Genomic DNA, 14,041 nt, shown 5'->3' with positions numbered 1-14,041 from the left:
TAAAGCAATATGAAGCTTCAAAGCCGGAGATATTTCACTAGGCCTCCAATATATAGACCAGGCTTGATTTTACCATTCCAAAATCCCCTTTAGAGACTTCCGGCATTCATGAGCATGATCTCGCAAACTGCTTCCTGGGATGCGATGTAGACATCCCAGGAAGCAGAGGGTGGCCAGACTATATCATCCTCGCTTAGGCAAAAAAAAGGTATTTACGGTTAAAAACTAAAATCTGCAAAAGTGTAAAAGCGAGGTGGGGGGGGGAAGTAATATTGCTGAAAGTTATTACTTTCAGCAATAACAGTCACCAGGACAAATAGAGAGGTAAACCTCCCTAACAGGGACATAGACAGCAGTACAAACCTGACCTGACCTTATTTCATCCATTTTAAAATTTCTGCATGTACAGAAAATATCCGTTACACTCCCAAAGTCCAGAGAGCGTCTAAGTTCCTGTGCGAGCCGACAACTCAGCCTTTGCTGAACTCTGATCCCAAGGGTGTTTTTAGTTCTGCCTTGTTCTTTTAAGACTAGAAAACATCTCCACTTTGCCTCCCCTCCATAAGAGGAGCGTGCATTGTAGTCCATCAGGGAGTACCAAGGCAGGGGCAACAACAACTTAGGAATTGTTTTTTTAAAGAGCTGCTTACTTTGATACAAGCAGCTCACTAAATTTCTGCTAGAATCAACAGATATTTTCTGTACTTACAGTATCATAAAATATATATCTATATCATAAAATATATATCTATATACATCTATCAGGACTGGACAAATTGATATGGAAATATTTATTTTACTCACTGAACTGCAACTCAATTTATAACATTTGTATCATGTGTGTTTTCAGAATTTTTGGTTGATATTCTGTCTCTATCATTTAAAATACACCTATTATAGACCTTTCATTTCTTTGTATGTGGGCAAACTTACAAAATCTGCAGGGGATCAAATCATTATCTTCCACACTGTATATACAGGTGAAACTCGAATTAGAATATCGTGCAAAAGTTCATTTATTTCACTAATGCAACTTAAAAGGTGAAACTAATATATGAGATAAACTCATTACATGCAAAGCAAGATAGTTCAAGCCGCGATTTGTCATAATTGTGATGATTATGGCTTACAGCTCATGAAAACTCCAAATCCACAATCTCAGAAAATTAGAATATTGGGAAAAGGAGCAATATTCTAGGCTCAAAGTGTCCCACTCTAATCAGCTAATTAAGCCATAACACCTGCAAAGGGTTCCTGAGCCTTTAAATGGTCTCTCAGTCTGGTTCAGTAGGAATCACAATCATGGGAAAGACTGCTGACCTGACAGTTGTGCAGAAAACCATCATTGACACCCTCCATAAGGAGGGAAAGCCTCAAAAGGTAATTGCAAAAGAAGTTGGATGTTCCCAAAGTGCTGTATCAAAGCACATTAATAGAAAGTTATGTGGAAGGGAAAAGTGTGGAAGAAAAAGGTGCACAAGCAGCAGGGATGACCGCAGCCTGGAGAGGATTGTCAGGAAAAGGCCATTCAAAAGTGTTGGGGACTTTCACAAGGAGTGGACTGAGGCTGGAGTCAGTGCATCAAGAGCCACCACACACAGACAGATCCTGGACATGGGCTTCAAATGTCGTATTCCTCTTGTCAAGCCACTCCTGAACAACAAACAACGTCAGAAGCGTCTTACCTGGGCTAAAGAAAAACAGACCTGGTCTGTTGCTCAGTGGTCCAAAGTCCTCTTTTCTGATGAGAGCAAATTTTGCATCTCATTTGGAAACCAAGGACCCAGAGTATGGAGGAAGAATGGAGAGGCACACACTGCAAGATGCTTGAAGTCCAGTGTGAAGTTTCCACAGTCTGTGTTGATTTGGGGAGCCATGTCATCTGCTGGTGTTGGTCCACTGTGCTTCATTAAGTCCAGGGTCAATGCAGCCGTCTAGCAGGAGATTTTGGAGCACTTCATGCTTCCTTCCAGACGAGCTCTATGGGGATACTGACTTCTTTTTCCAGCAGGACTTGGCACCTGCCCACACTGCCAAAAGCACCAAAACCTGGTTCAATGACCGTGGGATTACTGTGCTTGATTGGCCAGCAAACTCACCTGACCTGAACCCCATAGAGAATCTATGGGGCATTGCCAAGAGAAAGATGAGACACATGAGACCGAACAATGCAGAAGAGCTGAAGGCCGCGATTGAAGCATCCTGGTCTTCCATAACACCTCAGCAGTGCCACTGGCTGATAGCTTCCATGCCACGCGGCATTGAGGCAGTAATTGCTGCAAAAGGGGCCCAAACCAAGTACTGAGTACATATGCATGCTTATACTTTTCAGAGGTCTGACATTGTTCTATGTACAATCCTTGTTTTATTGATTGCATGTAATATTCTAACTTTCTGAGATTGTGGATTTGGGGTTTTCATGAGCTGTAAGCCATAATCATCACAATGATGACAAATCACGGCTTGAACTATCTTGCTTTGCATGTAATGAGTCTATCTCATATGTTAGTTTCACCTTTTAAGTTGCATTAGTGAAATAAATGAACTTTTGCACGATATTCTAATTATTCGAGTTTCACCTGTACACATACACACATACCACCATATAGAACTACATACTAAACCCATACCTGCAGCTTCAAGTAGAGCCTCCAGTCTAGCCTGTGTTTCAGGATCAACTGTTCTTAAATCTGTTCCATCGGCTGTGCCTGACAACAGTAATTTAGATGCCGTTTCTAGCATTGGGTTTTCCAAATCATCTTGGTCCAGAATGAAGGATTCCACCTGAAATGAAATAAAAGTTGGTGATGAAATGAGCCTCATCATCATTAGAGTTCTTGTAAAATATTATTTTTATTAATTTCATTGTGACTTTTATATCCTATACTAATTTCCCCTCAATAAAAGCCAAGGGTGTGACAAATGCCTGATTTAAGCTACCTGAACTACAGCGGAGTTAAAAATAGTAGGGAACCTGTTTAATGAAAGACCGTGTTCACTAAATGGATCTAAGCAGACCCACAAACGTAAATTAAAAGGATATATACTTTTCTCATGTAAAGTGCACTTATCCTTTGCTGCCCACTATGTCCTCCCCAGTACTTTCATAAAAGATCATACTTACCTACCATGCAGCTCCAGGGAGTTCTTTGGATGCAGTCTGTGTAAGGCTGTGTGTCCTGATGTACTCTGAACTGCGCACAAATACCTGCCCACTTCAATGGAAAGTCTATCTACAAGCCCAAGAGGCTGATAAAACTAACATTTTCTAAGGTAAATGGATGCCACATCATATTGTATGCTATGCCACAATGCAATGTGTGGAGTGATCAGATCATGGTTTAAAGTGAAAACAAACTTTTTTTTTTTCACTCTTGATTGGTACAGCTAAGTTACCTTTAGGGCTCATTCACACCACATCATCTCCAGACCAGACCATTTCCGGACCCAAAATGCATCCTAATCCCAGCGCAGTCCGTTCCAGACCAGACCAAATACTGCATGTCTCATTTTGTCTGGTCTGGAGCGCATCAAAAATGTATACAAACGCACTGGAACGCACCTGAAAGGGGCAAAACGCAATGCATTCCAGATCTGGTACTTGCTACCAACTGGCTTCTGTGGAGATCACAGCAATAATCAAAAGCAAGGACCTCAGTGTACCTTAGCTCTATTCTCCAGACAATTGCCTTAACTGGTGATGCGCTTCTTTCTTCAAACGGTCACACCAACCTAACAGAGTATCCTCTTCCTTCCTCCTGAAGAAGCCCCTGTATTGGGTGTGAAACGCATTGAGGAATATTGGCACCCCTTGATACCATGATAATATTGCATTTTTTGGACTCCATATGCTCTTTGGATAAGTAATCAATATTGCTGGTATCTTTAAAAGGAAGGTATTGGTTATATGCCACAATATGAAGGATCACTGTTTTAGGTGTTTTATTATGCACAAATTTTCTTTTATATTTTTGTATAAAATAAAGTTGTAATCTTAAAGTGACATTAAACCCTCAGATTTTTTAACATAAACCAATACTGTAATGTGTGCCTTACTATAATCCATGGTTGTTTCCCTTCTCTTTGGTGCTCTTCCTTTTATATCCTCATGTCTTCTCATGCTTGGGGAGAACTTCCCTTTGCAGCTGAGTGCCTCTTCCTGTAGTGCTGGCTCAGGTTGCAAACCTACACACAGACACCATGTATCCATTCCTGAGGCAAGGCAGTCAGCTGCAAAGGAAGTTCTCCCCAAGCATGAGAACAGATACAGATTTAAAAAGGAAGAGCAGCAAAGAGAAGGGAAACTACCATGGATTACAGTAAGGCGCACATTACACTATTGTTTTATGTTAAAAAATCTGAGGGTTTAATGTCACTTTAACCTACTTTTGTGCTAGATCAGAGGTGTTTTTGATACCTTAAAAGCCCTTATCTTTGCCGCATTATTATACATTTTTACAGAATGTAAATACAAGGTGAACGTACAGAAATGTAGAATAAAAGGTGATCTGTGATTGGACAAGAGGAGAGGAAGGACAAATGAACAACAGGACCACCCTTTGTTCAATCACAAAAAGCCTTGTATTCTGCAAAAAGAATATAAGATGTTTCATTAAAAATGAGGAGAATGACTTACTTCTTCACAGTACGATCACCGGAACAAACAGCAGTCCTGAAGACCAAGCTGACAGTAGTATCTGACATGAATACAACTAAGATTTTTAGCATCTCCAGTAGCCATTCGGATGTCAAAAGTGTTTTTGTGGTGCTAGATAGGCCACAGTGAACATCTGAGAAAAGCAGGGTTGCAAGCAAATGCAATCAAAAATTCCACAACGGAAGTGGGTGAACTTATCCTTTAAGCTGAATATACATAATATCAGAATGTCCAACTCTGGGAAATCTGTCTTTCAAAAGGTCTGGTCAGATAAGCCAGGACTGGACAAATCCCAAGAGTCAAGTAGCCAATGCTCCTTAAAAATGACATCTGGCACCTAACTTTTCTCTAGTGGTTGTCAAAGAAGCTGGCTCCTAAATAAAATCCTGCTGGCTCCTGAAATAAACATTTGCATAACTCCGAGCTCCAGCTACTTTAGTTACTATAAGGCCCCGTTCACATTGAGCGATTTATCGTGCGGTAATTCCCGCGATATCGCGTCTATTTACCGCGCGATATCGCTCTTCAATGCTTTGCAATGGGGCAAAGGGTCCTGCTGTTGCGGCTCGTGTGTCGCTACAGCAGGACCCTTTTTGGAGCGGATTTTGCCGCGGTTCAATGGTTTTTGATGCAAGCATTTGCGCGATATCGCAAAATGCAAATCGCTCAATGTGAACGGGGCCTAAGGGCTTGTTCACACCAAGCGCGGAGCAGGTGCAGACCAGATCAAAACTGCGTCCAATGTAATCTTATGGTATTTTGAGCTCCAGTTCACATCGCAGCGTGCAGATCCAGAGCAGGTGAAAAAACTGCGGCAAGCCCTATTTTACCTGCTCTGGAACGCATCAAAAATGCATGCAAGTGCCTGAAAGCCCATGTTAAACTTTTTAGCAAAAGCGGCCCGGAGCGCATCAAAAACGCGGCACAACCCACTGCACTGCGTGCAGAAACCTGACCGGATCTGCTCTGCATTTGGTGTGAACAAGGCCTAAGAGCTTAACTTTAAAAAACTAAAGAATAATGCATTTCCAATTTAAACATTTCAATTATTGAGCTGTTAAACCTTGAAATATTTGATGTGACTGCTCAGTCATATTTTTTATATACAGACACACGAGATGTGGGAAACAAAAAGAAGCCTTTACTGCAATACTCCCCTCTTCTCGGCTGCCGAGTATCTGCATCATTAACTCAATTCAATGGAAAGGGAACTGACCTAGGAAGCTGTAAATCTGACCCAGGAACTAGAAATGCTGAGCCAGGAAGTTACATAGTGTTCTAAATGACTAGCAGAGATGTGGGCTGGACTAAATTGATACAAATGAATTGCTGGCCAACATTACAAATCCTTTGGCAGGTAAAGAAATGCTTTTCTGGAGCCCCAGTATTAAAAGGGGAAACTTGCCGTTTGCTATATAGCATTTTAGCAGGCACACCACTCACACCCACGGTTAATACAATGGCCTGTCTCTGTATCTACAGAACACAAAGCAGGTTAGTATCAAGGATTAAGTTAGATAAAAACCTTCAATGTACATAACTGGTCTGCAGATGATTGCATTTTTCACCTCAGTAGAGCTGTGTGATATATTTAACATATAGCACAGCATTCTGACTTGTGCAGACAAGAGTATGTAATTCAGAGCACAGTCTACAGAGTGGGATGGTTTCAACAATGAAACCTAATGCACAACTAGAATAGCCCTATGTTTGCTAGTGTCATAGTAAAACAGAACATTGCCTGTAGCACATATCACAGTAGACTTTAGACAGAGGATAGGGGCAGGGCTGTGCATGCTCTTTGTTTTACTAGTTAACACCTTCATCCCAGGCTCTCTATCATCCTAGCTGACCTAAGCAACTCCTATTCCATACTTTAGGTTACAGAGGAGGCACTTCTAGTTCAACTGTAAGGAGGGGAAATTGAACATGACCGGTTTAGTTGCACAGCATCCTCAGTGAAAAGTTGGAGTTAAATGTACTACGATGCTTTCTTTGGTTCCTCATTTCTCCCATCATCGACATGACATTTTTAAATCAAACCTTTCCATATTAATTACATACTTCACGTTATCACAAGATCTCAGTACTTCTCTATGAACTAGGAACCTCACAGCTGGTGGCAGGGGCCATAAAAAAAACTTCCTGAATGGCTAGTTCACGCCAAGCGCAGATCAGGTGCAGAGCAGTTACAGAACGGATCAAAACTGCGTCCAATGTATTCCAATGGTATTTTGGGCTCTAGTTCACACTGGAGCATTCAGTTGCAGAGCATGTGGAAAAACTGCAGCATGCCCTACTTTTTCTGTTCTGGAACGCACCAAAACGCATAAAAAAGCATGTGCAAATGCCCTGGAACACACTGAAAGCCCATTTTAGGCAAATAATAATAATTTTTTTTAAATCTTTACAAAAACGGCCCAGAACGCATGAAAACACACTGCACTGCATGTGCAGAAACTCATACAGATCTGGTCTGCATTTGTTGTGAACAAGCCTGAAAACATCACCACATCCTGCACTGTACAGAGTGTGAGCAATTTCCATAGAGGAGAGGAGCCTGTACAAATATGAAATAAGGTAGAGCTGGAGTATGTAGGGCATTCACAATGAGGAGCTTGTCAAATCCCTGCCAAGAAACGCATCTCAGTGTGCTCTGAATGGATCAGTAAGCACTTCTGTTTTGATCACGATGGCATTACTTCCTGCTAACCCAATCAGCATTTATGCTGTGGCAGGGTTTGGGCTTACAAATGCCGACCATCCATGGCCCAAAAGCTTAGGTCTCCAGTAAAGACATGATACCCCAGGAAAGTGGAAGTGTGTATGCCAAAAGCCTTGTACACCCACCACAACTCTATTGTAACCCTACCTCAAACCTCTTCGATCACAACACAAATGCACCTTTTTACAGATACCGTTTTTAAGAGACTTGACAACTGTCTCTAGCTATTGGACAAATACTAGGAGCCAATCACCACAACCAAGATTGCCAAATGTGTTAAAACCTTTTGTATTGCTTTCAGTGTAAAGCTTTTTTCTGGTTTTCAAGTTACATATACAGGAGCACTGGATACAAACCTGTATCTGTACATCACCAAACCACCTAGGTGTACAAAAGTAGGCAGAGAAAATCTGGTTTATAAAACTAAAAAGGATCATTGCTGCTTCAAACGAGCAATAATAAGCTCCAGAAAACAGCCCGTCACATGATGCAAGAATCCAAGACATACATGTGTTGCAATTAAGCACATTGCTTACATTTCTTCCTCAAACAAAATTAAGCATAAAGTTCAAGGCTTCTGCATGAATGAGAACAAAAAAACACTGCACTGCTATGGGTTTGAAAGCCCACTCAATTTAAAAGAAACCCACACATTAAATGGGACAGTCACAAAATATTCACTGTAGGCAAGTGTTCCTGCTGTGCGTTTTATGAATGGTTAGCCACCTGTGAATGTTTGGTGAAGGTCACATTTACTTCCTTATTAATATTCCCCAGTGTTTATGTACATAGTCACGTTAAAATGTTTTAATTTATGCAGATTTATATTTGCATAGGTCTGAACAAGCTGCCCTGTTATAACAGGGCTTGAGTCAAGGAACTGGCTACATGGCCAAAAAGTGCAAATGCGAGAGGCAGAACATCCAGAGGAATAGAGCCACATTTGCATGGGTTCTAGCCGAAGACTGTAGCAGCAAAAAAGTGAAGCAGAGCGGTAGTGCCCGATATAAAGCGACAGGCTTGCTTTGCTTTCAAGTGTTCACAAAATACATGTCCATAGAGTTAAACCTTGCAGGAAACCTGTAGTGGGAGAATATCTAGGCGGATATTGAAAAGGTTTTCAGCTTTGATCCCTCGAGACACTGACCTCTAACAAGCAAGTGGCAAGTGAACTCTCCTGATCTGCATATTTGTTCTGGGTTAGCTCTGACCCAGTCATGAAGATGCACATTTTTGACTGGCAGCTTAACTTTGCGGTCAATGGACGAACACGTGAAAATGGGCAACATGCTTCTGCCGCACGTTTACTGTCATTTCATTGAAGTCTATGGGGGGAAAAAAGAAGCTCATGTACTTTTTTTTCTGCGTTTGGCATTTTTGCTGCTCAGGTATGACCAGGGACCATTGAAAATCGTGGGATTTCTTGTGTTGGGCGTTTGTCGATGGCATCAGTTTAACAAGAGTTTAAGGCCCCTCTCACGTGGATGCCTTCAGTTACAATCTGCAGGGGAACCGTGCATGGATCCACTACTGATCAGAGCAGTTCAGAATGGATGCCACCTTGTGACATCCATATCTGTCCAGTCTTTTCCTCCTGAAATTACCACACCCATATTGGTCTATGGGGAGTCGGATGTAAACAGACATGTCCGTTTACATTAGATTACCCCCAATCAGGTCCACCAAAAAGGAACTCTGTTCCATTTGGTTTTCCGGTCAGTCACAGGTAATCGGATGTAGAACTTTACCAAAATGTCACAAGTGAAATTGTATTCAGTTCTATGGGCTCACCCTGGTGCATGCCGCATTTTTTTTTTTTAAGCGCACACCAGGTGGTGTGAACCAAGCCCATCCACGACAAAGCAATTTGCCTCGTCTTGCATTGCGTTCGGGCTGCACTGAAATAAACGGCCAGCGTAGTCTAAATACAGATAGGGCTGGTTCGCACTAACACTGAGCTTCTGATCAGCGCCGCCTGAGAAACTGAAACTCAGTTGACTTGCTTCGATCAGGTTTTGGATTCTTATAGACTTGTATGGGAATGTAAAACCCATATGATGCAAACAAAAAGCCTATCAATAGAGGCCTTAAATGTGATGGCAGCATTTGTTTTTCAGTCTCTCTTTACTTTCAATTGATGATCCGGCTAGTAACACACTTTCCGCCCTGGGGTGACAATGTTTACTCCCTGAGTGGCATCTATATTGTATCTGGAGGAGCAGTGTTGTTACCTCTAGAACAGAAGTTAGGACTACAGAAAATGCAATCTTCTCATCTACATAACAAAGGGAACATGTGTTTTAAAGTTTGCAGAAGTAAACTGGAAACAATGCTGACTGATAACAGGGCACAAGTGGAAACAACCACAGCAAGTTCCAAGTATACTGAACAGGGCTGTAATGCAGGGGATTGTCACCATCCTGACAACATCCCAGTGAAAGCAGAGGAGCTCAAATCTCAAAAAAATTAAGCAGGAACACTAATGTCGTCTTGCTTTTTGTGGGACCGAGGAAGCCCCCAACTTCTCTGGCATGCTGTCCCCAGCAACCACCTGCTGACCTTCAACAGACAGAGGCAACTTACCAACAGAAAAAGGTGCACATACCTTCCCCTTCCACCCAGTCACAGTAGCTGGCTCCAGTATCTTGCAGGCTGTCTACACTACCACATTGACGCCGTTCCAAGCAAGTGCACGTACATAGGAACGATCTTCCCTACCTCCCAGTGGTCCTTCTTGCAGCAATAGAGCAATGTACCCTCTGTAAAGGTGTTGGCAACAGCTTCCAGCCTAAGCCACATCTGATGCTAGGGCTAAATCTACAGTCGACCTGCGCCTTTCCCCAGGACCGTCCAGAGAGTCATCAAAGGAACCCAAAATTAGACAAGTCAAGAATGGGCTCCCTGGGCATCAAAACTGATAATGCACTAAAGCAGTGCTTCCTGCATCCCCAATTGGTTGTGCTGGTCATTCAGTCTCCATGGCCAAAACACAGTAAAAAGTTCCCACAGGGACATGGATTGTAGGAGTAGCACCACACACCAGAAAGTAGGGGAAGAGGGTAGAAAATGGAGTGAGACCCCCCCCCTCCACTTACCATATTACTGCCCAGGCTAGAATCACGAGTCAGCCAGGAGGAGCAGAACGCCACCTGCTGCAGCGCTCCTCGCCGGTGAGGGCCACTGTGAAAAGGAAAAGCCTGAGGATACATTTGTTGCTTGTTCATATCGCATAACTAAAACAACAAAAACTGCTGCTTGCATATTACATGCTCTATTTTGAAAGAAAACATGTTCTCTGTACTGAATTGTGCTCTGGAATGCAAGGGGGGCTGGACAGGTTAACGTAAACACAATTCACATTTTCTGTTCTGTGCTGGCAGATCTCATTATCAGTTGTAAATTAGAATTGAACACTGTCCTAACAAATCATTAAAGATATAGCAGCATTGTATGTTAATAAGAAGAGGAAGCTCAGAGAGATATGCTGTGTGAATGGGAACACAAACATATAGTGGGGTTTTCTCTGACTGCAAAAGTGGAAATATACTTCAAGGGTAAATATTGTTATAACCTAAAATATGTGCTTAAAGAAAAAAAACATTGTTGTAATTTGGCTCAGCAATCAAAAACATTGACACGAGAACAATAATGAAATCTGCATCCAATTATAAACTTTTACATTCCCATTTGATCTAATACTGTAAAATGTACCACTGGATTATGATTGCTAGCTGTGGGAGGCAGAATAATTTATTAAAAAGGGAGGAAAAGAAAAAAAACATTAGCACACAAATGTTACAGGTGCCACAGACAACATGTGAGGAAAAATCTCCTCACTGGGAGTATAGACAGCTGTAAAAAAAGTTGCTGCAGCACGTCCAAAAGCATTGAAGCATGGTGCAATGCACTGCGAAAAAAAGGTTGCATGCATCATTTTATCGCAACCCACATCAATGTAGAGCATTGGTGTGAACAGGCCCTATACAAAGCAATGCGTTATGCCTAGTCTTTGCATTAGGATTGCGTTGGGCAACGCTTACAGCATCCAAAACTAAAAGGCTCATAAAACACAGTTAAATAACCAGGAGGCACAAACAGATCTGCCGATGTTAATTTACTGTTAGTTCTGCTGTGCTACCTATAGGTAATCCTGTGTGGGCCAAATTTTCCCACTCTAGAAATCTGGACAAACAACCCATCCTTCCAGAAATACAGCAAAGTTTCTAGGGCCCATGAAGTGTAGTGGCAAATCTCCAGCTACAGAACCACTACTGTTCAAGTTATCTTCTCCTAAGACATCAATCCCTGGCTCCACACACACACCAAGGTGACAACCTTGTTAATGTTTCCCGCTAATGTTTGAAATTCAGCAGCATTCCAGCTAGCAAGAATGCAACATCCATAGGGATGATGGCAGATGAACTTGCCACCCAGAATAGCTAGTCTGACATGGTCCCAACAGTGCTGCTACATTCAGAAGAACATACTTAGCAAGGCCTGGAAATGGAACCCCCAAATCTATATTAGGGTCCGTTATCCATGATGGGGTAACACATCTTACGTGCTCTGGTACACTACAGTGCCATTCATTTTGAATTGCACTCCAATGCACACGTGCTGCAATACACAGCACCCATTGTGGTCCGCTGTGAAAAAGAAAAAATGCAGTCTGCACCATTTTATTATGCGTTAAGGTGCATTGCAGCCCGAAGATTTTGAATGGGCTGCCTAACACAACACACTGCAATGAGCATCAACAAGTGCATTGCAGCTCAGTGTGAATAGCCCCTAATATTTATGTAAAAGGAAAATAATATTGATCATAGCATTCAAGCAGATGATGTGTTGCTTTTAGCAGTCATGAGCAACTGCTTCAGATTTTGTATCCTCCAGTTTTGATAAATTCCCCTCATTGTGTGCCAAGCACTGTATGGAGGCCTATAAAAAAGGTACAATCTTATTCCATATTATATGCTGGGCAAGGATCTGGCTTTTGAGGTACACACAAAATCCTAAATGTTTTGAAGACCAAACGTCAGGCTCAACAGGCACCCCATCCCCTCTCCTTCAAAAGCAACATATTTACCCTTTTTCTTTCCAGGTGTCTCCCATCCAATGAGATTCACAGGACCTCTCAGCCCTCGTTTCTCTGGAGGTGAGTGGATCCTAAATGCTGCACAATTTAAGGATGTGGCGCCACTATCTGAAGCATCCTCCTGTGAGCCCAAGAGAAGAGGCAGAGCTCTGATGCCATGGGATTGCAGGAAGTTGGTTGAAGCTGGGCATCAAATAGTACAAATAGGCCACCTCATTGCCCTCAGACAGTGAAAGGACAATAAAAGGAGCAGCAAACTCATGAGCTCATTACTTTGCTTACTCTGCTTTCCTCTAATGTCAAGCATGTTTCTTGTCAGCATATGTGCATTCAGCACACCTAAGGGGTTTCTAGTGCTTCCCTGACCTCTCCCAGTCGGAGCTGTGGAGGGGAATACACAAAGCAGATATCAAGGAAAATCCAGGCAATTACACTACTTGCATTAAAAAAAAAATACATGGTTTTAATAAATATATGATTATCTGCCTACAGATCTACCTTCTTGTGCACTCCCACATCCTGTAAAGTTTACCAACCCTCTCTGTCACTCCTGCATACAGTACCACAATTCAATCAGAAGTCCTTTCCCCAGAGTTTTTTTATATTATTAATCACCTGTTTGCAGAACTTTAACATTTTAAAATTTATATTTTACACTTCACAAGCCCCCTATGTGCCGGCATATTAGGTGGTGACAGGTACTCTATTAGACCCCTAGTGTCACCGCTTTCCACAAACAGAAGCTATTCAAGCGCAAAGCACACTTGAATAGCTTCTTTCCCAGCTTCTCTAGCTGGGGAATGACAGCTGAGGAACGGGAAGTGATGCAATCAGCGTCACTTCCAGCTCCATTCAGCAGGGAGATCGCCTCTCCCCTGTCTATCCGCTGACACCTGTGATGCTGGTCCAGCGCCCGCAGGAGGGGCAGCAAATCACAGAAAGCGAGGCAGGGGGGCACACTTCACTGGAAGTGATCTGGTGACAGCCCAGCCACCAGAAAAGCTTCCAGTGTAAAGCTTTACACAGCTGAACAGAGTACCAGCAGCTATGGTCACCAGGAGTCTGCTTATAGGGGCACCCTGCCAGTGACAAACAGCATACGTCGCTGGCAGCAAAAGGGTTAAGCAGCATTGGCTACCTGGCTACTGGGTTTAAACCAGTCCTGGTTTAAACCATATGAACTGGCACAAGTGTTCTTGTTCCAAAACAGGCAATGTTGGGAATATTACAAACAATGCTATAGAAGGGTCTTCGTAAGCAGTAAGTGCAGGAAATAGCACAGCGGTATGAAAAGTGGGCAGTATGTGCAGGGGAGGAATGGAATGGAGGGTAAGACAGTATTTGGTGCAGTGGAGGAGTGTGGAGCGTATAAGAGTGAGAAATATGGGCAGGGAAAGAGTGCAGAGTAGGGCAGTATGTGCAGGGGAAAGTGTGGAGGGTATGACAGTGGGCATTCAGTGCATGGGAGGAATGAAGAGGGTATAACAGCAGGTAGTATTTGCAAGGAAGTAGTGCAAAGAGTATGACAGTGGGCAGTATGTGCAGGACAGAAGTGTGGAGGGAA

The 14,041-nt window shown here is 42.6% G+C and overlaps 1 protein-coding gene across 5 annotated transcripts in view; it reads right to left on the bottom strand.

Annotated features, from left to right (window-relative positions):
• Positions 1-14,041, bottom strand: part of ANKRD17 (ankyrin repeat domain 17) — a 111,532-nt gene that overhangs the window by 60,655 nt on the left and 36,836 nt on the right. For all 5 annotated transcript variants that reach the window (XM_018565996.1, XM_018566000.1, XM_018565998.1 and 2 more), the window contains exon 2: positions 2,631-2,784. In XM_018565996.1, the coding sequence (XP_018421498.1) occupies positions 2,631-2,784 (154 nt within the window). The remainder of the gene's footprint in view (positions 1-2,630; positions 2,785-14,041) is intronic.

This window comes from Nanorana parkeri, unplaced genomic scaffold (genome assembly GCF_000935625.1).
Source record: "Nanorana parkeri isolate BGI_ZX_2015 unplaced genomic scaffold, ASM93562v1 scaffold906, whole genome shotgun sequence".
NCBI lineage: Eukaryota > Metazoa > Chordata > Amphibia > Anura > Dicroglossidae > Nanorana > Nanorana parkeri.
Note: the sequence above shows the minus strand (reverse complement) of the source record. Positions and strands in the feature narration are given on the sequence as shown.